This window comes from Cygnus olor, chromosome 28 (genome assembly GCF_009769625.2).
Source record: "Cygnus olor isolate bCygOlo1 chromosome 28, bCygOlo1.pri.v2, whole genome shotgun sequence".
NCBI lineage: Eukaryota > Metazoa > Chordata > Aves > Anseriformes > Anatidae > Cygnus > Cygnus olor.
The window spans coordinates 2,457,443-2,483,621 of NC_049196.1; the positions used below are offsets into that span (position 1 = coordinate 2,457,443).

General features: G+C 70.3%; 4 protein-coding genes and 1 non-coding gene across 9 annotated transcripts; 4 read left to right on the forward strand and 1 right to left on the reverse strand.

The window, feature by feature from the left end:
- Positions 1–59: 59 nt before the first annotated feature.
- On the forward strand, positions 60–7,345 carry LOC121060984 (mothers against decapentaplegic homolog 4-like). 2 transcript variants are annotated; one of them, XM_040539188.1, is made up of 12 exons: positions 60–160; positions 2,362–2,610; positions 3,839–4,013; positions 4,139–4,159; positions 4,331–4,470; positions 4,586–4,726; positions 4,841–4,970; positions 5,079–5,132; positions 5,230–5,413; positions 6,182–6,350; positions 6,758–6,896; positions 6,995–7,345. In XM_040539188.1, exons 2-12 carry the CDS (start codon positions 2,374–2,376, stop codon positions 7,204–7,206), a joined length of 1,602 nt encoding a protein of 533 aa, XP_040395122.1. In that variant the 5' UTR covers positions 60–160; positions 2,362–2,373; the 3' UTR covers positions 7,207–7,345. The 2 variants fall into 2 exon arrangements, with proteins under 2 accessions (XP_040395122.1, XP_040395123.1); XM_040539189.1 differs by lacking the exon at positions 4,139–4,159 and having other exon boundaries at positions 6,995–7,344.
- A 256-nt stretch (positions 7,346–7,601) lies between these two features.
- On the forward strand, positions 7,602–9,152 carry SNAPIN (SNAP associated protein). Its single transcript, XM_040539196.1, has 4 exons — positions 7,602–7,772; positions 8,352–8,398; positions 8,522–8,640; positions 8,757–9,152. The coding sequence occupies exons 1-4, from the start codon at positions 7,654–7,656 to the stop codon at positions 8,859–8,861; spliced, it is 390 nt and encodes a 129-aa protein (XP_040395130.1). The 5' UTR covers positions 7,602–7,653; the 3' UTR covers positions 8,862–9,152.
- Positions 9,153–9,332: 180 nt separating this feature from the next.
- On the reverse strand, positions 9,333–14,253 carry ILF2 (interleukin enhancer binding factor 2). Of its 4 annotated transcripts, XM_040539192.1 has the most exons (15): positions 14,137–14,198; positions 13,624–13,683; positions 13,294–13,336; positions 12,174–12,278; positions 11,834–11,911; positions 11,527–11,629; positions 11,383–11,448; positions 11,162–11,278; positions 10,963–11,041; positions 10,730–10,817; positions 10,501–10,562; positions 10,210–10,324; positions 10,045–10,135; positions 9,566–9,735; positions 9,333–9,461 (listed from the first exon to the last, which is right to left on the reverse strand). In XM_040539192.1, exons 1-14 carry the CDS (start codon positions 14,139–14,141, stop codon positions 9,575–9,577), a joined length of 1,173 nt encoding a protein of 390 aa, XP_040395126.1. In that variant the 5' UTR covers positions 14,142–14,198; the 3' UTR covers positions 9,333–9,461; positions 9,566–9,574. The 4 variants fall into 4 exon arrangements, with proteins under 4 accessions (XP_040395126.1, XP_040395125.1, XP_040395124.1 ...); XM_040539191.1 differs by having other exon boundaries at positions 11,383–11,629; positions 13,642–13,683; positions 14,137–14,253; XM_040539190.1 differs by having other exon boundaries at positions 11,383–11,629; positions 14,137–14,202.
- A 233-nt stretch (positions 14,254–14,486) lies between these two features.
- TRNAM-CAU lies at positions 14,487–14,558 on the forward strand. Its single transcript has one exon. It is a non-coding gene; the product is annotated as a tRNA-Met (tRNA).
- A 961-nt stretch (positions 14,559–15,519) lies between these two features.
- Positions 15,520–25,185, forward strand: NPR1 (natriuretic peptide receptor 1). Its single transcript, XM_040539187.1, has 21 exons — positions 15,520–16,200; positions 17,761–17,960; positions 18,260–18,373; positions 18,765–18,900; positions 19,149–19,240; positions 19,328–19,463; positions 19,556–19,640; positions 19,745–19,865; positions 19,958–20,032; positions 20,122–20,199; positions 20,288–20,392; positions 20,546–20,617; positions 20,795–20,954; positions 21,032–21,187; positions 22,084–22,252; positions 22,353–22,499; positions 22,940–23,132; positions 23,219–23,393; positions 24,288–24,386; positions 24,476–24,567; positions 24,801–25,185. The coding sequence occupies exons 1-21, from the start codon at positions 15,528–15,530 to the stop codon at positions 24,861–24,863; spliced, it is 3,141 nt and encodes a 1,046-aa protein (XP_040395121.1). The 5' UTR covers positions 15,520–15,527; the 3' UTR covers positions 24,864–25,185.
- Positions 25,186–26,179: the final 994 nt, after the last annotated feature.

Here is a 26,179-nt window from a genome sequence, read left to right on the forward strand (position 1 = left end):
CCGGCGGGGCGGCGGCCGGCTGTCACGGCGCCTGCCATTGGCCGCGGCGCGGCGGCGCCTCCGGCGGCCCCTTTTGTTGCCGGAGCGCCCAAGTTGGCGGCGGCGGCGGCGGGGATGCGGCGGGAGCCGGGCCCCGGCTGAGCGGAGCCGGGCGGCGGAGGTGAGTGGCCCGGTCCCCCCCCCCGGCCCTGCCCGGCCCTGCCAAGCCTCCCCCCGTCCTCGCCCGGCCCGGCCCGGCGCCCCCTTGCCCCCTCCCGGTGGAACCCCCCCCCTGCTCCGCTCCCCGCTTTCCCCCCCCTCCCCCCCCCGGTTTGGGTTTGTGCAGGGGGGTCCCGGTGCCTCCGGGGACGGAGCCGAGCCCCGGCTCCGGGACGTCCCGGGGGCTGCAATGGGGCGCCGAGAGCCCCGCGCATCCCCTCGGCACCCTCCTGTCTGGGGGCTGCAGCCTCCCCCCCGCCCAGGGACCCCAGAACCGGGCTGGCAGCGGGGCCCCCCCCGGGCACCGCCGGTCCCTTTGTCCGTGCCCCGCGGATTACCGGGGAGCGAAGTTGGCGGCCCCGGGGTTAGGCAGGGGGGGCGGGGGGTCCCCTCCGCCGGGCTGGGGGCAGAGCCCGGCCGTGGGGCTCGGGGGCTGAGGGCTGGCAGGGGCTGGGGGCGTTGGTGGCCGGGGCGATGCGGGGTGGGGGGCACAGACCCCGGCCCGAGCCCCCCAGCCGCTGCCGGAGGAGCCGCGAGGGCCGGTGAAAAGCCCCCCTTCGGCTGGGACAAAAGGCTGGCGCAGAAATGTCACTGCCAGCCGGAGCGGGGGGTCGAGGCGCCGGGAGGTGACCCCGGCGTGCCGTCGCACCACGACCCCCTCGGGGCCTCGTCGGGTCCCCCCGGCCCCTGGCAGCCCTGTCCCGCGGCACCGGCAGGGCTGGCGGTGCTCTCCGCGAGCCAGCAGCACCCCTCTGCCTCAGTTTCCCCCAAACTGGGCTGACTTTCAGAGGGGACTGGGGACGGCAGCGCTGGTTCTCCTCGAGCCGTCCTCCCCGGAGCCACCGGCATCACCGGAGCTGCTGGGAGCCACGACCGACACCGGGACCGCTCCTGCCGGGGTGCCCCTGCGCAGCCCCATCTTTCAGGGACTCCCTGCTGCCCTCTTTCACCTCCTTTGCCCTCAAAATCTGAGCCTCGCTCATGAGGCAGAGCGTGCCAGGCCGGCGGGGTACCCAGGGACGAGCTGGCTGGCAGCAAGCACCGCGAGCGCTGGCACCGGGGAGCTCCGGGCATCACCGCGACGGGTGCTGAGGCACCCGCAGAGCAAACCCCACAGCCTGGAGGGGAGCCCGGGGCCATGCTCCAACAGCGGGGGCCCCTCCGACGTCCCCCCGTCCCGCTCCCGACGGCATCTGGCTGGCCTCAAGGCGGGGGAGCCCAGCCAGCAGCATCGCCCTGGCGAGGGGGGGCCGTGGCCATGCGCCCACGCCGGGGGCCGAGCCAGCAGCGCGCTGGCAGGACGAGCGGCCTCCCGCCCCGCGGATAAGCGGCGCGGAGCAGGGGCGAAGGGTTTGTTGTGTCTGCCGCCGGCCCAAGGATTTTCCCAGGCCCCGGAGCGCTCGCACCCGCCGTGACTCAGAGCCCTGGCTGGAGAAGGCAGGCGGGCGGGGGGGAAGGATGCTCGGGGGCCCCGGCACACGCGTGTGCGCGCAGCTCTTGGCGTGTGCACGGAGGAGGCAGAGGGAGAAGCCCAACGCAGCAGCGAGCGAGGGGTTAAGGAGCGGCGCCAGGAGCCTGGGCTCTGTTTAGTCTGGGCCCCGCGCTGGAGACGGGGCTGGGCAGCGCCGAGCGCGCCTCCGGCACCCCGGGGTGAGCACTCGCACGGCCGCACGCTGCGCACACGCGGGCGTCCTCCCCGCCGCACGCCGTCGGGGTGGCGCGGCTGCTGGCCGCACGGCGCCGCCTTCCCTGCAGACCCCCGGGCCGGGCACGTGGCCACCCGTGGGCTCTGCTGCCGCTGGGGACACCCCGAGCGCCCCAGGCATCGCCGTTACCCCCGTGCCTCTTCCCACCCTGGATAGGGACCGTGGCAGCCAGGCGTCCGGACTGGTCCCCCGCTTCGAGGTGACATATGGCTCTGTGCCACGTCCTCCTCGCCTGCCACGTGCCCTTTCAAGGGGCCACCGCGTCCCCAGTGCCGCAGGGGGGCCGCGTCCCCCCTCTCGCCACCTCCAGCCCCCGGCGGGCACCGGCGCGGCGCACGATGCTGAGCTCCCGAGGCGGCGGCCCCGTGCCGTGGTGGGCGCGCAGGCGAGGGCAGGGGGGCCGGCAGGGCCGTGCCGCGGGGTGACGGGCAGGGCCGTGCCGTGCCGTGCCTTGCAGGGGAGCAGCGCCATGTCCCTCGGCGCGCCCACCAGCAGCGACGCCTGCCTGAGCATCGTGCACAGCCTGATGTGCCACCGGCAGGGCGGGGAGAACGAGACCTTCGCCAAGCGGGCCATCGAGAGCCTTGTCAAGAAGCTCAAGGAGAAGAAGGACGAGCTCGACTCGCTCATCGCCGCCATCACCACCAACGGCGCCCACCCCAGCAAGTGCGTCACCATCCAGCGCACCTTGGACGGGCGGCTCCAGGTAACCCCCCCCCCGTGATGGCATCCGAGGGTCCGGGTACCGCTGCAGCCCGACAGCCCCCCCACCCCATGCACCCCACGGCCTCCCCACGGCCTCCCCGGAGCTGTGGGGACCTGGGTGATCCCAAGACCCTACAAACATCCCCGAGCTGGGGGTCCTGGGGGTCCTAGTGCCCCATGAATGCTCCGCTGTGCAAGCTGTCCTCAATCTGGTGGGGACCTGATGCTCCATAACCCCCCCAAACCCCACAGCCCTCCCCAGGCTTCGGGGACCTGGGGTCCTGGTGCCCCGTGAGCCCCCAGCACGTGAGCTGTCCCCAGTTTGGAGGGACCGGGGTATCCTGGTGCTCCGTGGCCCTGCAGACCCCAGAGCAATCCCCGGCTTTTGGCCCTTGCTGTCCCTGTGGAAGCGATCCCCAAGCTGGGGGGACCTGGGCTTTGGGGTACCCCAGAGCCCCTCAATACCCCACGACCCCCCCCCAAGCTTTGGGTATACCTGGGTGCCAGTCCCCTGAGACCCCAGAGCCCTCCCCAAGCCGGAAGGCTGGGGGGGGGGGGGGGCATGGGGGCAGTGGGAGACCCACCAGAGGGGCACCCCCGACCAGAGGGGTGCGCAGGGGGGATCCCCACAATCCCCACCCCGCAGCTCCGTGCCCGGCGCCGCGCCGATTTCAGCATCTGCGCTCTCACCCCACCGCCAACACAGCCACACGTGGCTGGGGGGGGGGGGGGGGGGGGGGGCAGGGGGCAGGCAGAGCAGCCCCCCGGCAGGGCAGAGCCTCCCTGCAGCATCGCAGGGGGCTGCTTTGCCCCCCCGCCCGCTGTCCCGTCCCCCCCCCTTGCTCCGGCATCCCCGTCCCCCGGCGGCGCTGCCCCCCTTGCCGGGATGAGTCACTGTCTGGCAGCCTGCAGCCGGGGGGGGGGCGCGGGGGGGTTGTTATGTCTGGAGCGAGCGCGGCTCCGGGGAGGCGCAGGAGGAGCCCCCAGCCGCTGCGGGGTCCCAGCCTGGCGCCAGCCCCGAGCTGCGGGGATTTATTTGGGGCGGGGGGCGAGGGATGCTGGGGGGGGGGGGGGACGGGGGGGTCCAACCCCCCCCTCCCCTTCCCCCCCCCCCCCCCATGTTGGGGGTGCCATCGGTGGGGCCGGCTGTGCGTGGCGGGGCGCAGCGTCCCCCCTGTGCCCCCACCTTGTCCCCTCACCTCGTGTCCCCCCCCCCCCCCCCCCCCCAGGTGGCGGGCAGGAAGGGGTTCCCCCACGTCATCTACGCCCGGCTGTGGCGCTGGCCGGACCTGCACAAGAACGAGCTGAAGCACGCCAAGTTCTGCCAGTTCGCCTTCGACCTCAAGTACGACAGCGTCTGCGTCAACCCCTACCACTACGAGCGCGTGGTGGCCCCGGCCATCGGTGAGCCAGCCCAGCCCCAACACCTCCAGCATCCCCCCCCTTCCCCCCCCCGACACCTCCAGCCCCCCCCTATCCCCTTGGGGGGACCCCCGTAACGCCCCCCCCCCCCCGTCTCTCCCCGCCAGGTCTGAGCATCCCCAGCGCAGGTGAGACCCCGGCCCCATTGCGGCCCCGCAGCCGGCAGCCCCTCCGTGTGGGCCCCCGCCCCCCAAGCCCCGCAGCGGGTCCCCGTGCCCCCCAATGGTCTCCGGTGTCCCCCCCGCCCAGTGCCCCCCGCCCGCCTGGTGAAGGAGGAGTTTGTCCATGACTGTGTGCAGATGGAGGTGCCGCACGGGGCCAAGCGGGCGCCGCGCCCCCCCCGCCGAGCCCTACCGCCCGCCGCTGCCCCCCCCGCCGCTCCCCGAGTCCCCCCGCGCCCCCAGGAGCCTCTACCCCGCGCTGCCCATGTCGCCCCCAGGTAAGACCCCCTGTCTCTCCACGTTTCCCCCCCGCCCCCCCCCCCCACCTCAGCCCCATTTTTGGGGTTTGGGGGCACCACGCCGTGCCCCCCCAACCCCGTCCCCAACCCGCAGTGGCCCCCGGCGGCCCCCTGCTCCCGCTGCCCCACGGCGAGGGGCTGCTGCGGATCACCTGCCCCACGCCGCCCCCGGCCACGCCAGCGCAGCCCCCCCCGCAGAACGGCTACCCCGCGCCCCCCAAACTGCCCTACCATGGTGAGTACCGGGGCTGCCCCCACGTTGCTGCATCCCCCAGCTTTAGGGGGGGGGGGGGGTCCCACACGCTGACACCCCCCCCCCCCCCCCCGGCCACCCTCTCTCCCACCCCAGGTTCTCCGGCGAGCTGGAGCAGCGGCAGCACGGCCATCTACGCCCCCAGCCTGGGGGGGCCGCAGCCCCCCCCACCAGCCCAGCAGCCGGAGCCACCCGCAGCCCCCCCTGCACCACCCCAACCACTACTGTAGGTCTGGGGGGGGGGGGGAGGGGGGGGGCTGTGGGGGCGATGGGGTGGGGGGGGGGCACGGCATCTCAGCGCTCACCCCATTTTGTGCCCCCCGCCCCACCCCAGGGCCCCCGCCCCATAGCTCCGCGCCGTACCAGCAGCCGGTGTCCACGCACCCCGGTAAGCACCCGACGGGCGCCCAGCACCCCGGTGCTCATCTTGGGTGCCCTGACCCCCCCCCCCCCGCCCCAACAACAACCCGTGTGTCCCCCCCCAGGGCCAGAGTTCTGGTGCTCCATCGCCTACTTCGAGATGGACGTGCAGGTGGGCGAGATCTTCAAGGTGCCGTCCAGCTGCCCCGTGGTCATCGTGGACGGCTACGTGGACCCCTCGGGGGGCGACCGCTTCTGCCTGGGGCAGCTCTCCAACGTGCACCGCACCGACGCCAGCGAGCGGGCCCGGTGGGGTGGGGGGCGATGGGGGGGCGGCGGGGAGGCAGGGGGGGGGCGGGGTGGGATGGGGGAAATTGGGGGGGGGGTTAGGGGAGGATGCGGGAGTGAAGGGGAATGTGGGGTAAATGGGGGGGGTGTGGGGAGGATGTGGGGTGTGGGGGGGGAATGTATGGGGCGGGGGGGTGTAGGGGTAAAGGGGGGGTGTATGGGGTGGGGGGATATAGGGGCAATTGGGGGAGGTATGGGTACGATGGGGGATTATGGGGGAATATGGGGGCAGATGGGGGGGTAAATGGAGGAGGTAATATTAATAAGGGGTAGTATGGGGGCAGAAAGTAAATGGAGGAGGTAGAAGTCAAGCAGGGGGTGTATGTGGCCAAAGCGTGATGCGTGGGGCAGAAATGGAATTAAGGGGGCAGTTTGGGTCTGGAGGGGGTAAAAGGGGGATGTGTGGGGGGGGTGCATGGGGCAGGAGGGAGATACATGGGGCAAATGGGGTGTGAGGGCAGGAGTGATGCACGGGGCAGAAGAGAGATGTGGGGGCAAAATGGGGGACGCAGGGGGCAGAAGGGGGGTGGAGGGGGTAAATGGGGGGTGGAGGGGACAGGCGGGGGGAAAATGCAGGGGGTGGGGGGGAAATGCAGGGGGTGGGGGAATGCGGGTGTGAACGGGAGGCGTAGGGGTGGTGCGGGGGCAGGCGGAGGCAGGAGGGGAGGACACGGGGGTGAACGGGGGGCCGGGGGGTGGGCACCGGGGCTGACGGCCTCTCCGGGGCAGGCTGCACATCGGGAAGGGCGTGCAGCTGGAGTGCCGCGGCGAGGGGGACGTGTGGATGCGGTGCTTGAGCGACCACGCCGTCTTCGTGCAGAGCTACTACCTGGATCGGGAGGCCGGCAGGGCCCCCGGGGACGCCGTGCACAAGATCTACCCCGGCGCCTACATCAAGGTGGGGGACGGGGAGAGGGGCTATGGGGGTGCAGGGACCCCCGCGCCCACGTTAAAGGGGGTCCCAAGGAAAGGGTCCCTTATTCTGGGGGGGAGTGGAGGGGCTCTGGGGACTGAGGGACCCCGTGCCCACCTTAAAGGGGGTCCCAGGCAAAGGATCCCCAGCGCCAAGGGGCAATGGGAGGACCCCAGGGAGGGCAGGACCCCAAGTCCACGTCCAGGTGGCTGCCAAGCAAAGGGACCCCCGTGCTGGGGGGGAACGAAAAACCCTGGGGATGGAGGGACCCCACGGCCACATGAAGGGGCACCCCCGGCACAGGGTCCCTGGTGCCAGGAGGGGATGGAGGGGCTGCGGGGAGGGAGGGACCCCGTGCCCACGCTGAAGGGGTCCCCCCCCATCCCCCCCAGGTATTCGACCTGCGCCAGTGCCACCGCCAGATGCAGCAGCAAGCAGCCACGGCCCAGGCCGCCGCCGCCGCTCAAGCGGCCGCCGTGGCCGGCACCATCCCGGGCCCCGGCTCGGTGGGCGGCATCGCGCCCGCCGTGGGTGAGTGAACCCCGGGGGTGGGGGACGGCAGGCGGGGGGGGGGGAACCTCCCCCAGCCCCGGGACCCCCCATCCCACGGCCGCCTCCCTCCCGGGCAGGGCTGTCGGCGGCGGCGGGGATCGGCGTGGACGACCTGCGGCGGCTGTGCATCCTGCGGCTCAGCTTCGTCAAGGGCTGGGGGCCCGACTACCCGCGGCAGAGCATCAAGCACACGCCGTGCTGGATCGAGGTGCACCTGCACCGCGCGCTGCAGCTGCTGGACGAGGTCCTGCACACCATGCCCGCCGCCGAGCCGGGCCCCCTGCGCTAGCGCACAAGGCCCCGCGCTTAATTTAATTTTTGTAAGAGAAAGTGCCCCCGAAAAAAAAAAAAAAAAAAAGGTTAAAAGAAAAAAGAAAGGAAAAAAAAGAGAGGGAAAAAAAAAAAGAAAGGGAAAAAAAAGAAAGGGGAAAAAGAAGGGGAAAAAAAGGAAAGAAAAAAAAAAGAAAGGAAAAAAGAAAGAAAAAAAAGGAGAAAAAAAAGACGAAACTACCCAAAAATGCGCTGCTCGTCCGTGGGCGTTGGCCGCAGGCTCTGCGCTACCCGCGGTGCTCGGAGCTGCGCAGGGCGGCGCCCCCGAACTACATTTCCCAGCGGCTCCCGCGGCGCGGGCCGGAAGTGGCGGTGGGAAGGCGGCGCGGACTCCATTTCCCGGCGCCCCTCGCGCGCGGCGGCCCCGCCGCCATTTCCCGTGGGTCCGCGCGGTGGCGGCGCCAAGATGGCGGCGGCGGCGGCGGGGGGCGGCGGGCCAGCGGCGCGGGAGCTGTTCGCTGAGGGGCTGCTGCAGTTCCTGCGGCCGGCGGTGCGGCAGCTCGACGGGCACGTGCACGCCGTCAGGTCCGGGACCGGGACCGGGACCGGGCGGGGGGGAGGCTGAGAACGGGACCGGGAACGAGGCTGCGGGGCCGGGACGGGGGGGCGGGGTGGCCGGGAACGGGACCGGGAACAGGGCTGAGGACCGGGAACGGGCTCACGGGACCGGGAACGGGGCCGTGGGGCCGGGACGGGCGGGGGGGCCGAGAACGGGACCGGAACCGGGAGCAGGGCCGAGAGCCGGGAACGGGACCGGGATCGGGGTCACGGGACCGGGATCGAAGCCGAGGACCGGGACGGCCGGGCCGGGACAGTTTTAGGCCGTGAGGGGCTTTGGGGGCACCTGGCAGCGGTGGGGGGCTGAGGGCGGGTCCCCACCGGGGTGGGGGACCGGGCTGGGGGCTTTTGGGGTGCCTGGGGGGGCCTCAGGGTGTCGGTAACGGGGGGGGGGGGTGGGCACGGGTACCCTGCTGGGGGGATATGGGGGGTACGGAGGGCTCGGGCTCGGGGAGGGCACGGGGCGGGGGCAGGATTGGGACCGGGAGGGGCTGGGGGTGCGGGACGGGTTCCGGGTCCTTGCCCCCAGCTCCGTCTCCTCCCCAGGGAGAGCCAGGTGGAGCTGCGGGAGCACATCGACAGCCTGGCCACAGGTGAGGAGGCACCGGGAGGGGGGGGGGGGGGGGGGCACTTGTGGGGCTGGGGGGGCCCGGTGGGGTTCGCCCCCCACGCCCTGAACCCCGTCCCCCCTGCCCCCACCCCTTTCCTCTCGGCAGAGCTGTGCCGCATCAACGAGGACCAGAAAGTGGCGCTCGACCTCGACCCCTACGTGAAGAAGCTGCTGAACGCCCGGCGCAGGGTGGTGCTGGTCAACAACATCCTGCAGAACGCCCAGGTCAGAGCGGCGCGGGGCCGGGGAGGGGGCTGCAGCATTCGGGGGGGGGGGGGGGGGGGTCCCAGCCCCCTGTCCTGACGGCTGCCGTTCCCCCCCCCCCGCCCCCCCTCGAGCAGGAGCGGCTGCGGAGGCTGAACCACAGCGTGGCCAAGGAGACGGTGCGGAGGAGAGCCATGCTGGAGGCCGCCGGCGGCTACCCCCAGGGCCTGCCGGGCAAGTGAGGCTCCTGCCGCGGCACCGGGCCGGATCCGGGGCGCCGGGACGGAGCGGGAGCAGCAGCGACAGCACCGGGCGCTGCCCCGCCGGGAGCGGGCACCGCCGAGGGGAGCAGGAACCCGTGTCCGCAGCACGGGAAGGGGGGGGACGGGGACGGGGGGGACACACGAGGAGCCGCCCCCCCCGCCCCAGCGAGGCTGCGGTGCTGCAGCGGGTGCTCAGCGAGCCGGGGGCTGCGGCTGCTGCGGTTGCAGGGGTGCAGGCGCTGAAATAAACGGCGGCGTGGTGCTCGTGCACCGGTGGGGCAGCGTGGGTGTGTAACGCCGCTCGGGGCACGGCCTCGCTGCCAGCACCACCCAGCGTGGGGCTCAGCACCCCCAGGCAGCGCCCGTCGAGCTCTGGACACCCCCCGCAACCCTTTTCGTGAGCCCTTTCTGCAGCGTGCGTCTCCTCTCCGGGCACACAGAACGCGCTCAAAAGGGGGGAGGTTTTAATGTGAACCTATAAAAACACGAATACGAGGGGGGGGGGGGGCACAGCAGCTGGCTCTGTTCGCTCAGGATGCGCTCGGTCCTTCGCGTGGCTTCGTCCAGCGGTGAGGCGTGCTGCAGGGCACCGCAGGGAATGCTGAGGCCAGGCCCCGGCCCCAACCCCTTCCCTCCTGTTCCCTTCTCTGGGGGTGCCGTGGGACACTCGAAGCGGGTTTTACCTGGGCGAGTCACTCCTGAGTCTCCATGCTTTCCTCTTCCTCGCCTGCAGCGGGTTCTTCCTGGTTCTCCTCTTCCTCTTCTCCTTCTTTCTTCTCCGGGGGCTTTTCGTAAGCCTTCTCGGAAGGCGTCACTATCACCCCATCCCACGTGGACATTTCGGAAGCCAGGTCTGCGAAAAGCGGCGCTGAGCAGGCAGCCCACGGCCCCCCCAGAGCCATCAGGGTGCCCTCGGGCAGGACGAGCCCCGCTGCGGGGCCGTGCAGCAGCGCTGGGCGCCAGCAGAGGGAAGCACCGCGCCCCGCAGCGCCAGCCCCGCGTCGGCCTGGAGCCCGGCAGCCTCCCCGACAGCCGCTCGCAGCTGCAGCTTTGCCTCCTCGCTCTCCTGGGCTTTATGAAGCTGTTTCTCAGCAGCGCACAGAGCCGGGCCCGTTCCCCCGCCATGTTTCCAAGCCCCGCCGGCCGCACCGTCCCTACTTACAGCTGGCGTCGCCCTCCTGGCCCAGGATTTTCCTGTAGCCTCCGTGAGAGAGGATCCGGACGAGCGTCTGCGCGGTGTAGCACACCATGTCCTGCGGCACGAGGGCGGGAGTCAGAGCGGGGACGGGTTTCAGCCCCTTCTCCCGCGGCAGACGAGGCGGCTCACCTGCTGCTCCAGGGTCATGACCGTGTGGACGCGGAAGTTGCCGCTCTCGCAGGGATCGGTGATCCCGACGGAGCCGGGCAGGAAGAGCCCCGCCGCCAGGATCTGGAGGCAGCGCCTGCAGGGACAAGCCCTCGATGTTTTTAGGAACGAGGCCGCTCTGCGAGGAGCCCGCTTTGCCTCCCCTCCGGGACCCCTCGCGCTCTGTGAAGCCCCGAGGTGCCTCCGCTTTCATCTGGCACGCTCCAAAGTGAGGGGGGAACAGGAGGTTGTAGGGGCGAAGCAGGGACGGACCTGTAGGCGATGTTGAGGGCCAGGGGCTGCCTGGTGGGGTTGTTCATCACGGCGTAGTGCCCCTGGGGAGGGAGGAGAAGCGTTAGGACACGCCGGGCTTCCTGCACGGGAAGGGTGAGCAGCCCAAATCCTGCCGGAGCTGCTCTGAGCCGGAGCTCTGCGGGTGTGGGAAGTGACTGCAGCTGCAGCACGGCTGGCACGGCTTCGGCTCTCGCCTTCGTGCGCTCACCAGCAAGTCCAGGATCCAGGGAGTGAGGGGCTCGAAGCCAGGGAACCGAATCCTCAGGTCTTTCAGCAGCCGGATTAAGACCTTCACCCTGGACGAGATGGCAAGAGCAGAGTTCGTAACGCATCGGGCGCGTTCCTGCCGCAGGACCGGGAGCTCTCCTTGCTCCCCGTTCTCTGGGAAGAGGATTCCAACCAGGCCTCAAAGCCCCAGCTTTTACTTGAGGCCAAACTCACGTGGACTGCGAAGCGTTCTCTTCAAACCAGCGAGCGTGTCTGATGGCAGCCAGGGCGCTCTGCAGCACCTTGATGTCCACTGAAAGAAGCAGCGCAAACGCCCGGTTTTTCAACCAAAAGGTGAGCGGGTGCTAGGGGAGGCCGGGGGGAGCCCCCCCGTGAGGGCAGCCCCGCAGGGCAGAGCCAGCCGAGCCCTTACGGTGCAGTTCGGGGTCCAGCTTGCGGAGGTTGGGCGGCACCGTGGTGATGAGGATCTTCACCGTGGCGTCAGCCGAGCTGATCTCAAAGCCGGTCTCGTTGGTCAGCATGGTCAGGACTGGAGGGGGAGGAAAATTCAAGTTCCTCAGAGGGGCTGCAAGACTTTACCAGCCCCCGGGAACGCCTCGGCACAGGAAGTCAGATCCCCGCCTCGCGCCCTACCTTCGCTGGGGTCCTGCGCCCTCAGGCTCTCCACCACTTTGTTTCCCAAGGCCGCCACAGCTTCCACTGGGGAGCGGGAGGAGAGGTTCTTAGAGCAGGACCGGGCGCCGCCCTCCCCCGGCAGCCCCGGGAACGGATACTCACGCGTGGGTAAGATTTTCAGAATCACCACCAGATCGGCCACGTTGTGCCCCGTCGTCATGGTCCCCTTCTTGTAGGAGCCGACCTGGCGAACCTCCTCAATTTGCTGTTGGGAAAAAAAAAAAAATTAAAAATAAAGAATTAGCAAAACTAAGGCACGTGCTGCGTTTCGGGGAGAGAGCAGGAATCTCTGAGTGGCTAAAAAAAATCAGGGTAATCCACCTGGGGCAAGGTTTGGCAGCTAGGACGCCGGCATCCCCCTGAAAGATCTCCCCACGTAGCGTTTCCCAAGGGAACCGCTTCGACTCACCACCTCGAAAGTTCCTGGCGCTACAATGAGGTTGTCAATCACGTTGTTGATTTTGGTCACCAGGGAAAGAATGGAAGCCTGAAAAGGAATGCAAGATGTGTGGTAGACTCAAGCAGTTACCAGTACAGTCTCGTGGAGCGCAGCACAAATGCAAACTAAAGATTAAATGCTCATTTAGAAGTCGTTGTCCAAGAAATCTCTCGGACACCTCTACTGCAGTACTTATTTCAGAGAGAAACGATTACTTTTTAGGCTAGCCACGACCACTGCCAGCTACGTTCTCTGAACGAGTCTCTCTCTGCATCCCAGCTAGAAGACAAGGTGATTTGCAGCACGCCACCTGTTCAGCAGCAGTCGGTGCCAGGTCCTGGTTTCTCTTCAGCAAGGCCTCGCTGAAGGCGCTCTCATCGGCGGCGGGCTTTACCCGCGGGAAAGCCATCTCGCACTGAAACGGGACCAGACATCAGACCGCAGTGCCCGAGAAACAGACTTCGGCTCAACCTGCTCACCGGCAGAGACTCAAACTTTTTAGTTTTTACTGTCCGGGGTTTGTTTCCTTCGTGACTGCCAATCTCACTTCTCAGCTCGTTGCTTTTCTGTTGTCAGAAGGGCGAACGGGAGCTGCCCGCCCTGCCCACGCCCCCTGCTGTGCTCCGCCAGAGCAGCAGATCCTCAGGAACTGCACAGGAGCCACCAGAGCGTCCCACCTGGGCACGTCCTGCACTGCGTGGTGCTTCCCAGCCAAAGAATGAAGCAGCGCAAGACAGAGGGGAACTAATTTAAGAATGGCTCCATCAACAAGGGCTTTTATTAGCTACGTGGCAGCCCCTTAAGAATAACGCTTTGTTTGCAGGCAGCCAGAGCGTTGCGGTTGCTGTGACAGCACTCACAGCCCCAGGGCCTGGTAACCAAGGAGGAGCGAACTTGTTTTCCCTGAGTCACGTGCCTGTGAAGGACAGATGCTCGGCAGGAGAAGGAATTGATTGCCTCCCGCAGAAGGTGGGAGAGGTGTGTTCCTGCTGGTCCTTGCGAGGACCGGCACCACAGGGCAGCCTGGAGGACATCTGCCAGGTGAGTGACAGCTGTCAGAGTAACGCGTGACGCTCGTGCTACGGACATTTGGCAGAAGCTGGGGGCTTGGGAAGGTGGTGGGGTGCCTTAAGAAGCAGGGCAAGATCTCAATCAAGGTGTTATTTTTGTGATTGCGATTACTCAACTGCATCCCAGTCATCCCGTGTGACACAAGTACTCCACACAATCCAAACCAACACAGTAAGTATCTCAGGTTAGTTACTGAGCCAACGGCATTTGCAGTGAACTCCTCTACTCCGGGTAAGCTAAAAGAAGTCAAACCGTCAAACGAAGTCAGCACGCAACGTTTTTTAAACCGGCATCTTTAAACAAGGAAAAGCCCCGCGGCCGTTGCCTGCAAACAGCTCCGGAGGGCTCGGTTTACTCACGACATAGAAATCAAAGGGGATGTGCGGCACAAAGGGCCGGAACCTAAAGGGGGGAGAGAAAAAAGCACTTTATTCTCCGCAGCAGCGCCCGTCTCCCACCCAGCCCACAGAGGTTCAGCCCCGAGCGGCAGGAAAGGCCCTACGCGGACACAGGGAAGCTCAACGCGCCCCCGACCCCCCCGCTGCGCCTCGCCGCTACCCTGCGCTATGCTGCCAGCCCCGGGCCCTGCCCTGCGCCCCGGCAGCACGCCACAGGGGACAGCTGCAGCCCCCCACCCCCTAGGCCTGCGCTGCTGGAGCCCCCCTGGCTAGAGCAGAAGCCAGACTCGCCCACTGCCAGGGCCTCCCCTGGAACCAAAGCGTCCGCCACGGCCTCGGCCTCGGTCGCCCCTGCGGGAGAAAAAGGAGAAAAGCGGTGTCAGAGGGAGGCCCCAGAGCCCCCTGAACCCCAAAGCCCCTGGGCCCGGGCCCCCGAACCCCAAAGCCCCCCGAGCCCCCCCGGCCCGGCCCCCCGTGCCCTGTCCCCTGAGCTCCAAAGCCCCCCGAGCCCCCCCAGTCCGGCCCCCGAACCCCAAAGCCCCCCAGGCCCCAAAGCCCCTCCAGTCCGGCCCCCAAACCCCCCCCAGCCCAGCCCCCGAGCCCCAAAGCCCCCTGGGCCCGGCCCCAAAGCCCCCCGAGCCCCCCCCCAGGCATCAAAGCCCCCCAGGCCCGGCCAGCCAGGCCCCAAAGCCCCCCCAGCCCTGCCCCCAAGCTCTCCAGCGCCCTCCGGCCCCCCAAGCCCCCCGGCCCGGTCCCCCCGAGCCCCCCAGGCCCCGAAGCCCCCCCCGGGCCGGCCCCGCTCACCTCATGGCTCCTCCGCGCACAGCAACCAGCGCCCGCCGCCACCCCGCAGCAAGCCGCCCGCCCGTTGGCTGCCGCCCGCCGCGCCGCCGCCCGCCGCCGGAGCTCCGCCGCACGCCGTTGGCTCAGGGCGACGTCGATCTAAGGTCGAAGAGGCCAATCGCGAGGCGATCCCGGGGAAGGGGGGCGGGAGTGGGGGGAGCCGCGATGCGCATGCGCCGGACCTGCCGCGGCCGCTGGAGGGGGCGCAATGTTCATGAATGGAGCGGGCGGAGGGAGCAGCGCGCATGCGCACTCTGTGAAGGAGCGGCGGGTGCGGGTATATGGGGTGAGGGAGGCGATCGTTCGGCAGCAGCAGAGTGGCGCAGCGGAAGCGTGCTGGGCCCATAACCCAGAGGTCGATGGATCGAAACCATCCTCTGCTAGCAGTGTTTTTTCTTCCCTGCCCCGGGTGTCTTTTTTCTTTAATTACCGTTTTAATTAAGGGATTTAATTACAGCCGCAGCCTCTGGCGCTCCCTAGTGCTTCTCCCCGGCGACGCTGAGCCGCTGCAGCCTTGACCGGCGCACCCCCGGCGGGCCGCGGGCATCCGCGGTGCTGGGAGCGCCCCGGGAGCCTCCCGTGTGCTGGGGGCCACGCGTGTCCGGGGAGGGGGGGGCCGAGCCCACGGAGCCGAACCCGCGGAGCCGTGCCCGTCCCGCGGCGGGGCTCTCCGTGCCACCCTCCCGCTGCCTCCACGGCCGTCGTGACCCACGAAGGGCTGCGATTTTTCCCCCCCGTGGAGGTCGCGGCGACCCCGAAGCCCCCACGGAGCCCTCGGGGGGGCGGAGAGGCCGGAGGCTGCCGGGCCCCCACCCCCCGGATCCCTCGGGCCCCCACGCGTGGGTGCGGGCGGACGGTGCTGAGCCCCGCGGGGAGCCCCGGCGCTGCCCCCCGAGCCCGGCGCGACGTGGGGGGGGGGGGCGGGGGGGGGGCAGGACGGGGGCCGGCACCCGGAGGAGTGGGGGGGGTCCCACGGCCACGCCGCGCCCCGGGGGGGAGGGGGGGGTTCGGGGCTTTCCGCGCCGCCCTGCCCGGCGCTGGGGCCGTCGGGGCAGCCGCTGGGTGTCCCACCCGTGTCCGCGGCGTGGCGGAGCGCTGCGCTTCCCGCACCCCGCGCCCCGCCGCGTGGATCCGCGCGGCTCCCGCTCCCGCGTGGGGGGGGGGGGGGGGGGTGTGCGGGGAGGTCCGGGCTGCGAGGAACCCCTCGGTGCCGCGGGGCCGGGCAGGAAGGGGTTACCGGCGGTGGCTGGGAGCAGCCCTTTGTCACCGGCCCGGGAGGGGGGGGGGCGGGGGGGGGGGCCAGGAAGGGCTCAGCCCGCCGCGGGGAGCCGCTGGCGGCGGGCGGCCGAGCGATGCTGGCGGTGCTGGCCGCGCTGTGCGGCGCGGGGCCGGGCGGCCGGGCGGCCGCGCTGACGCTGGCGGTGGTGCTGCCGGAGCGCAACGTGAGCTACCCGTGGGCATGGCCGCGCGTGGGGCCGGCCGTTCGCCTGGCCGCCGCCGCCGTCAACGGGCGAGCCGACCTGCTGGCCGGCCACACGCTGCGCTGGGTGTTCGGCAGCAGCGAGGACCGGCACGGGGTGTGCTCCGAGATGGCCGCCCCGCTGGCCGCCGTCGACCTGCGGCTCGCCCACCACCCCGCCGCCTTCGTGGGGCCCGGCTGCGTGTACACGGCGGCGCCCGTGGCGCGGTTCACCAGCCACTGGCGGCTGCCGCTGGTGACGGCGGGGGCCGAGGCGCACGGCTTCGACGACAAGCGGGAGGAATTCGGGCTCACCACCCGCGCCGGGCCGAGCCACCGCAAGCTGGGCGAGCTGGGCGTGCAGCTCCACCGCCGCTTCAACTGGACCCGCCGCGCCCTGCTGGTCTACTGGGACGAGAAGCTGGACGACCGGCCGTACTTCTTCGCCGCCGAGGGGCTCTACGTCCAGCTGCCCACGCTGCGCAACCTCACCGTCATGGACGTGGTGTTCCGCGACAAGGGCAACTACTCCTTCATCATCCAGGAGATCAAGCAGAAGGGGCGCAGTGAGTGCGGGGGTGGCGGGGCACGGCCGGGCGCGGCTCCCCTCGGGTGCCCGCGGCTCCCCACGGGTGTCCGGGGCTCCCCGGGGCCGTGCGCTGCTCAGCACGGCTGGGCACGGCTCCCCTCAGGTGGCCACGGCTCACCACGGCCAGGCACGGCTGCCTAAGGGTGTTCGTGGCTCTCTACAGGTGTTCCTGGCTCCCCAGGCTCGTGCGCGGCTCACCGCGGCCGGGCACGGCTCCCCTCGGGTGTCCGCGGCTCTCCATGAGTGTCCGTGGCTCCCCAGAGCCGGGCGCGGCTCCCCAGGGTCTTGCGCGGCTCCCCAAGGGCGTGCGCGGCTCGCTACTGCCGGGCGCAGGTTCCCTCGCGTGTCCGCGACTCCTCAAGGGCGTTCGTGGCTTCCCAAGGGTGCGCGCGGCTCCCCTCGGACGTGCACAGCTCCCCAGGGTCCGTGGCTCCCCGCGGGTGTCCCCAGCTTCTCCCGTGTGTCCCCAGCTCCCCACGGTTGTCCACGGCCCCCCACGGGCATCCCCAGCTCCCCACGGGTGCCCCCGGCTCCCCACGGGTGTCCGCGGCTCCCCAGGGGCACTCCCAGCCCGACCCTGCTGATCACGGCTTTGCCCGGCTGTGCGCGGGTGCGAGCGGAGCCCCCCCCGCAGGGAGCACGGGGCGCGGGGCTGTGCGGGGGGGGCGCGGGCGTGCGGGGCTCCACACGCGTGGCACGGCCGGACACGCGTGGGCACGGGTGGGCACGCCGCACACCCGCAGCGCCCCGGCCCTGCACGCAGCCCCCCCGGCGGGGCACTGGGCACCGGCCAGCCCTGGAGCGCGGCCCGGGCAGCGCCCCCCCCCGCTGCCACCCGCTTTCCGGGGGCGCCGCCTGCCCGGGGCTGGCATGGCCGGGGCACCGGCCCCCCGCTCCCGCCGGGCCGGAGCCGTCTGGGCGCCCCCCCCCTCCCCCCGGGAACGGCGGCTCCAGGGGCTGGCAGCGGCGGGCGACGTCCGCCCGACCCCGCTGTCCCCGCTGGGTGCTGTCTGGGGACCTGGCGGTGGCAGCCCGGTGACGCCGGGCAGCACCCCAGGGTGCTGCTGGGGGGAGCGGACAGGGGGCGCGGGGCAGCGGCACCCACCGGGGTCCTGGCGAATAAATCTCGGCCGTCGATCTGGGCCGTGCGGAGGAGGGAAACGGAGTCAGGAAAACAGGAAACCTCGGGCAGGGCCCGGCGGGGGCACGCGGGCAGGCAGCGGGCGCAGGACCCCCGCTCCCCCCAGCGTCCCGCTTGGTGCCCACAAGGGCGCAGCAGCCCCTGGTCCCTGCTGCATGCCGTGCTGGGTGGCACAGCCCAAGGCACGTCCTCTGCTGCGGGGTGGGGGACCCTCGGGTCTGATAACAGGACGGGGCTGTTATTAAATCGCCCTAATTATCGCTGCCGGTCCGGCTGCTGCAAATCCAGACCCAGGCGCAGAGGGACTCGGGGTGCTGGGCTGAGGTCACCGTCCCCGTTTGGGGTTCACCACCCACGGTGGGGGTCCGGTGCCATAAGCGGTCTCGCCCCGCGCAGTTGTCTACGTGTGCTGCGCGCCGGACACGCTGCGGGAGCTGATGCTGCAAGCCTGGCGCGAGGGGCTCACCCGCGGCGACTACGCCTTCTTCTACATCGACATCTTCGGGGCCAGCCTGCAGGGCAGCCACTTCCCCGAGCCCCAGCGGCCCTGGAAGCGGGGTGACCGCGATGACGCCAGCGCCCGGCAAGCTTTCGAGGTGAGCACCCCCGGGTGCTGCGCGCGGGCAGGGACCCCCCCGCGTGCGTCCTCTTCTCCCTCACGCGAGTGCCGGAGCTGCCCCAGCCTCCCCTGCCCGCCCGCTCCCTGCTGGCAGCCCCGGAGGAGGAAGGAAGCGAGATTAATTTCCCCAGGTCCCGGCTCCAGCGCTGCCCGGAGCTATTAATAGGCGCAGCACGAAGCCAGCCTGCCCCGGCCCCTGGGACTTGGGGGACCCCGTAACGGAGGGGAGCGGGCAGGGTCCCCGTCCCTGCTGCCAACTGCTCGCCCCCGCCCCAGGCCGTCACCATCATCACCTACAAGGAGCCCGAAAACCCCGAGTACCGGCCCTTCCTGGCCCGGCTCAAGGAGGAGGCGCTCACCCACTTCAACTACACCATGAAGGACGGCTTAGTAGGGCACGGGGACAGGGCTGGGAAAGGTGGGGGGCACGGGATGGGGCTGCTGGGGGACAGGGGTGGAGCTGGGGACGTGGGATGGAGCTGGGGACAGGGGATGGAGGCAGGGACACAGGGACATGGGATGGAGCTGGGGACGTTGGGGACAATAGGTGGAGACGGGGATGGAGCCGGAGACAAAGGTACAAGGGATGGAGCTGGGGACAAAGGGACACGGGATGGAGCTGGGGAAAAAGGGGACATGGGAGGGAGCTGGGGACAAAGGGACGCGGGATGGAGCCGGGACTGCTGGGGATGAGGGGGTGCAGGATGACCTGGGGCTGCTGGGGACAAGAGGATGCGGGTCCCCGGCTGTGCCCTGTCCCCAGCCAGCTCCGTGCCCCCAGATGAACTTCATCGCGGCCGCCTTCCACGACGGGGTGCTGCTCTACGCCCAGGCCGTCAACGAGACGCTGGAGCGGGGCGGCTCCATCACCAACGCCTCCGCCATCACCCGCCAGATGTGGAACCGCACCTTCTACGGTGGGCGTCCTGTCCCCGTCCTGTCCCCAGCCCCATCCCGGACCCAGCCTTGTGCCCGGCCCCAGCAGGGCTGGGTGCTGCCCGCCCGCCACGCTCCCAGGCTGGTATTTTGGGATCGGAGCCAGCGGGATGGAGATTTACAGCCCGGGGCACGATGGAGCCACCATCCCCGCCAGCGCTGGCCCCGTGCCCCGTCCCCTGGCTGGGGTCCCTGGCTTGTCCCCGAGCCCCTCGCCCTCCGTCCCCAGGCGTCACCGGCTTCCTGAAGATCGACGAGAACGGGGACCGAGAGAGCGACTACTCCCTGTGGGACATGGACCCGGTGCACGGTGACTTCCAGGTGAGAGCCAGCCCCAGCGCGGGGCCACCTCGGTCCCCAGGGGGCTACCGGGGGCCTCGTCCCACCCGCGTCTCGTCCCCATCCCAGATCGTGGCCAACTACAACGGCACCACCAAGAAGATCCACATGGTGCCGGGCCGCGAGATCCACTGGCCGGGGAACAAGGTTCCCTCCGACGTCCCCCCCTGCGGCTTTGACAACAGCGACCCGCAGTGCCGCAAGGGTGAGCGGCGGGGGGTCGGCGGGGGGAGACCCCCGTCGGGGCAGGGGCCGGGGCACCCACGAGCCCCTCACCGCCCTCCTCTCGCCCCGCAGCCAGCCTGAGCACCCTGGAGGTGCTGTCCCTCGTGGTCAGCCTGATCCTCCTGGCCATCACCATCATCTCCTTTTTCATCTACAGGTGCGGGTACCGGGCTGGGGAGGGAGGGGGTGGCCCCCGCGGTGCTGTGTGCCCCAGGGGGTTGGGGGACCTCCGGGGGTCTCATCCTGCCCTCCCGCTTGCAGGAAGCTGCAGCTGGAGAAGGAGCTGGCGGCCGAGCTGTGGCGCATCCGCTGGGAGGACGTGCAGATGAGCAGCCTGGAGAAGCATCTGCGCAGCGCCGGGAGCAAGCTCACGCTCTCGCTGGTGAGCACCCAAAACGTCCCCAGACCCCCCCCTCCCGACAGCGGGGACAGGGACGGGCACAGGGATGAGCTCACCCCGCGTGCTTCCTGCAGAGGGGCTCCAACTACGGCTCGCTGATGACCGCAGAGGGGCAGTTCCAGGTCTACGCCAAGACGGCGTACTACAAGGTGTGGGGGCACGGGAGCGGGGCCGGGCACCCACCACCCCACCGGGTGCTCCCCGCCCACCCAGCACCCACCACCTCGCCTGCCCCCAGGGCAACTTGGTGGCCGTGAAGCACCTCAACCGCAAGCGGATCGAGCTGACGCGCAAGGTCTTGTTCGAGCTGAAGCATGTAGGTGGAGCCGGGGGGGGCGGACAGGGCGCGGGGCTGGGTCCCCGGAGCGGGGCAGAGCCCGGCCCCACAGCCCGCTGTCCCCTAGATGCGGGACGTCCAAAACGAGCACCTGACCCGCTTCATCGGCGCCTGCACCGACCCCCCGAACATCTGCATCCTGACCGAGTACTGCCCCCGCGGGAGCCTCCAGGTGCCAGCGGGGTCCCTCCTATCCCTCCCCGATAGGAGCCCGTCACCCAGCGTCGGGGCTACACGGGGCCAGCACCCTGCCTTCGGGCTGCATCGCCCCATGGGGCTGCCCGGGGTGGGGTAGAGCAGCGAGGTGACCCCCCTGCACCCCCAGGACATCCTGGAGAATGAGAGCATCACGCTGGACTGGATGTTCCGCTACTCCCTCACCCATGACATCGTTAAGGTAACGAGCCGCTTCCCACGGGGCTCTCCGCAGGGCAGGGCGGGGGGACCGGGTCTGAGTGCCCTCCACCCATCCACCCATTCATCCACCCATCCACCCATCCATCCATCCATCCACCCACCCACCCATCCATCTATCCGTCCGTCTGTCCGTCCAACCAACCATCCACCCATCCAGGGGATGCAGTTCCTGCACAACGGCGTCATCGTGTCCCACGGGAACCTCAAGTCCTCCAACTGCGTGGTGGACAGCCGCTTCGTGCTGAAGATCACCGACTACGGGCTGGAGAGCTTCCGCGCGGCCCCCGACGGCGAGGACTCCCACGCGCTCTTCGCCAGTGAGCAGCGCCCCCGTGCCCTGCCGTCCCCGTCCCTGGGGTCCCTGCCCGGCCCGACCCCGTCCCTGGTGCTGCAGAGAAGCTGTGGACAGCGCCCGAGCTGCTGCGGATGGAGGCGCCGCCGGCGCGGGGCACGCAGAAGGGCGACGTGTACAGCTTCGGCATCATCCTGCAAGAGATCGCCCTGCGCAACGGCGTCTTCTACGTGGAGGGCATGGACCTGAGCCCCAAAGGTGGGAAGGGGTTGGGGTGACGGCGCCGGGGAGGTGCTGGGGGGCGCTTGGACCTGTTGCGATGGGTGCTGGGATGTGGGATGGGGTGCTGGGACCTGTTGTGGGGTGTTGGACCTGCTGTGATGGGTGCTGGGACCTGGGATGGGGTGATGGGACCTGTTATGGGGTCTTGGACCTGCTCTGATGGGTGCTGGGACCTGGGATGGGGTGATGGGACCTGGGATGGGGTCTTGGACCTGCTCTGATGGGTGCTTGGACTTGTGATGGGTGCTTGGACCTGGGATGGGGTGATGGGACCTGCTATGGGGTCTTGGACTTGCTCTGATGGGTGCTTGGACCTGCTGCAATGGGATGCTGGGACCTGTTATAGGGTCTTGGACTTGCTATGGGGTCTTGGACTTGCTATGGGTTGCTGGGACCTGTTGTGATGGGTGCTTGGACCCACTGCTATGGGGTGCTGGGACCTGCTATGGGGTGCTGGGACCTGCGATGGGGTGCTGGGATTTGTTATGGGTCCTTGGACCTACTGTTATGGGTCCTTGGACCTGCTGCTATGGGGTCTTGGACCTGCTATGGGGTCTTGGACTTGCTGTGTGGTGCTTGGACCTGCTGCAATGGGTGCTTGGACTTGTGATGGGTGCTGGGACCTGCTATAGGGTCTTGGACCTACTGCAATGGATGCTTGGACCTGCTGTGCAGTCTTGGACTTGTTATGGGGTTCTTGGACCTGCTGCTATGGGGTCTTGGACGTGCTGTGGGGTGCTTGGACTTGTGATGGGTGCTGGGACCTGCTGTGATGGGTGCTTGGACCCACTGCTGTGGGGTCATGGACCTGCTGATGGGTTCTTGGAGCCACTGTTGGGTGCCGGCCCTGCTGACGGGTGCGTGCCCCGCAGAGATCATCGAGCGGGTGAAGAGCGGCGAGCGCCCCAGCTTCCGCCCCTCGGCCAGCGTGGGGTGCCACCTGGAGGAGCTGGGCCAGCTGATGCAGCACTGCTGGGCCGAGGACGTCCTGGAGCGCCCCGACTTCAACCAGATCAAGGTCCAGCTCCGCAAGTTCAACAGGTGCCTGCGCCTCCCGCCGTGCCCACCCCCCACCCCCCCCGGGAGCCGGGTGGTCCCCGACGTGTCCCCCCCCCCGCGGGCGCTGACCCCCTGCCCGCAGGGAGAGCAGCAGCAACATCCTGGACAACCTGCTGTCGCGCATGGAGCAGTACGCCAACAACCTGGAGGAGCTGGTGGAGGAGCGCACCCAGGCCTACCTGGAGGAGAAGCGCAAAGCCGAGGCTCTGCTCTACCAGATCCTGCCCCAGTGAGCTCCGGGGTGGGGGCCGGGGGCGTCTGTAACCCCCCCGGCATCGAGCACCCTGGGGCACCACGCCAGCACCCCCTGCCTGTTCCCCCAGTGTTTTCCCTGTGGGTGCTGTGCGTGGTTGGGGGTGCTTGGAGGGGCTGGGGGTCCCAAGGCTCCCCTGAGGCTTGGGGGTGATCAGAGGACCTGGGGATAACCTGGAGACCCCAAAGCCCCCCCGTGGCTTGGGGCTGGAGGTGACCAGAAGCACTGGGGACCCCCCAGTCCCTCCCCCCCCCGCCATGGCTCACAATTTGGGGTGCCCCCAGGACCCCCAAGCGGTTCAGGGCAGCTCAGCAGCCTGGAGCTCCCCAGGACCCCAACACAGCTCAGGGCTGGGGACACCAGGGAGGCGTCTGGGGGCTGCGCCCCCCCTCACCCCAACCCCCCCGCACCCCCAGCTCGGTGGCGGAGCAGCTGAAGCGGGGCGAGACGGTGCAGGCGGAGGCCTTCGACAGCGTCACCATCTACTTCAGCGACATCGTGGGCTTCACGGCGCTGTCGGCCGAGAGCACCCCCATGCAGGTGGTGACGCTGCTCAACGACCTCTACACCTGCTTCGACGCCATCATCGACAACTTCGACGTCTACAAGGTGAGGGCGCGCGCCCGCCGCGCCCCCCATCCCGGGGCGCCCCCGGAGCCGGCGGCGCACCCCACGGCCCGCCGCCGTCCCCGCAGGTGGAGACCATCGGGGACGCCTACATGGTGGTGTCGGGGCTGCCGGTGCGCAACGGGAAGCTGCACGCCCGCGAGGTGGCCCGCATGGCGCTGGCGCTGCTGGACGCCGTCCGCTCCTTCAAGATCCGCCACCGCCCGCAGCAGCAGCTCAAGCTGCGCATCGGCATCCACACGGGTCAGCGGGACGCGGACGGGGATGGGGACAGGGCACACGTGTGGGTCGGTGGGGACAGGGATGGGGACACGGCACCCATGTGGGTCAGTGGGAACGGGGACGGGGACGTGGCACCCATGTGGGTCAGTGGGGACGGGGACACGGAACCCATGTGGGTTGGTGGGGACAGGGATGGGGATGGGGACGTGGCATCCCTGTGGGTCGGTGGGGACGGGGATGGGGATGTGGCATCCCTGTGGGTCAGTAGGGATGGGGACAGGGATGGGGACGTGGCACCCATGTGGGTCAGTGGGAATGGGGACAGGGACGTGGCACCCATGTGGGTTGGTGGGGATGGGGATGGGGACATGGTACCCATGTGGGTCGGTGGGGACAGGGATGGGGATGGGGACATGGCACCCACGTGGATTGGTGGGGATGGAGATGGGGATGTGGCACCCACACGGGTCAGCGGCGCGGGGACGGGGTGCCCACGTGGGTCAAAAGGATGGGCATGGGGACACGTCACCCACGTGGGTCAGTGGGCATGGGGACAGGGACGTGGCACCCACGTGCATCAAAAGGGTGGGACTGGGGACGTGGCACCCAGACGGTTCGGCAGGGATGGTGACGGGGACACGGCATACCCGGGGGTCTGCGGGGTGGGGACAGGGACACGGCACCCACGCGGGTCACTGGGGATGAGGGCTCCCCGGCCCCCCACAGGCCAGCAGAGGTGGGGGCACGGGGCACCCAACGGGGCTGGGGGGCACCCACCCCCTACATGGACCCGGGGGACAGGGGCGGAGGTGACACCAGCGCCCAGGGGGCCACCAGGGGCCAGAGCCAGTGGGGGGGGGGGGGTAGCCAGGACAGGGCTGGGGGCCACGGGGGGGCTCACTGGGGGTCACGCAGGGCCCGTCTGCGCCGGCGTGGTGGGTCTGAAGATGCCCCGGTACTGCCTCTTCGGGGACACGGTGAACACGGCCTCGCGCATGGAGTCCAACGGGGAAGGTGAAGGCAGCGGGGCCGGGGTGGGGGTGGGGGGCTGAGGGGGGGGGGTCCGGGCACCCATGGGTGCTGACGGGGCCGCCTCCGTCCAGCCCTGAAGATCCACATCTCGGCGGTGACCAAGGCCGTGCTGGAGGAGTTCGGCTGCTTCGAGCTGGAGCTGCGGGGGGACGTGGAGATGAAGGTGAGCCCCGGCCCCCCCCCCCCTCAGCGGGGACCCCCCCCCCAGCGGGGTCCCCCCATGCGCTTCCCCCCCCGAATTGGGTCCCCATCTGCATCCGTGTCCTGCAGCCCCCCTTGGGCGATGGGTGCCCCCTGCACCCCCTTCCCCCCCCCCCATCCCACCCACCGTGCCCCCCCCCCCAGCCCCACTGGGGGTCCCCAACCCCCCCCCCCCGACCCCCTCCTCTCCCACAGGGCAAGGGCAAGGTGAGGACGTACTGGCTGCTGGGGGAGCGCGGGAGCAGCACCCGGGGCTGACCCCCCCACCGCACCCAGAGCCCCCCCACGGGGCCGGCACCGCTGCCACCGTGTGTGCCCCCCCCCCCCCCCCAGGCTGGGGCCACACGGGGGGGGGCCCGCTGCTGAGGCTGAACCCCGACTGCTCCGCGGGTGGGGGCACCCCGAGCCCGGCGGGGGCATCGGCCGGGATGGGGCGCGGAGGAGCAGGCGGTGGCCGGGGGGGGGGGACACGGGGATGGCCCCGTGCCCCGGGTAGGGGTCGGTGCCCCCCCCCCACCTCCGGGCGGCGGGACGGGAGCGATGGAGCTCGGATTTTTGTAATAAAGCTGGTGTGTGCGCAGGTGCTTGGGTGTCCTCTGCTCCGGGGGGGGGGCACTGGGTGTCCCCCCCACCCCACCCCACGTCACCCTCCCAGGGGGGCACTGGGAGCCCCCCCCATGTCCTCCTTCGGGGGGGGGGGGCACTGGGTGTCCTTCCCCCACCCCATGTCACCCTCCCAGGGGGGCGCTGGGTGTCCCCTGCACCTTGGTGCCACCCATGCCCCCCCCCCCACGCCCCCCCTCCCCCCCCCAGCGTCCCCTGCACCAAATCTTTGCAGGGCAGCTCGAATTTGGGGAGGGGGCTCGGAGTGGGGAGGGGGGGGGGGGGCACCCCAGGCAGCGAGTTTTGGGGTGTGGGGGCGTCGGGGGGGGAGGGGGGATGTGGGGTGCTGACGGCCTGGGGGGGGGGTGTCCACGGGGGGGGAGGTTGCAGGGAGGTGTTGGGGGGGTCCCGAGGCGGGTTGGGGATCCCAGGGGGTCCCGGGGGGGTCCCATCCGTGCCCACTTTGAGTGAGGTTTGGTGGTCCCGGGGGTCCGGGGGGGGTTTGGGGGTCCCGGAGGTCCCGGGGGGGTCCCGGCTGAGCCCGCCCTGGGGGGGTCCCGGGGGGGTTTGGGGGTCCTGGGGGGGTCCCGGAGGTGTCGGGGGGTGTTGTGGGGCCCGGGAGGGTCCGGGGGTCTCGGGGGGGGCCCGTTCGTGCCCGCCTTGGGTTGGGTTTGAGGGTCCCGGGGGTCCCGCAGATCCCGGGGGGGTCCCTGGGGTCCCGGCCGTGCCCCCCCCCCCCGGGCTCACCCCGCGGCGCGCCCCCAGCAGTGGGCGGGGCTCGCGCGCGGCTCGGCCCCGCCCCCTCCTCCCCATTGGCCGCCCCTCCGCGCGCGGCCCCGCCCCTTCTCGCCTGCTCCCCGCGCTGCCACTCAAACCCCGCTCTCCACCGCCATTGGCCTGCCGGCCGTGGGGGCGGGCGCTTCCGGCGGCGGGCTCTTCCTCTTCCCGCCGGGCCCTCCCGTCTCTCTCCC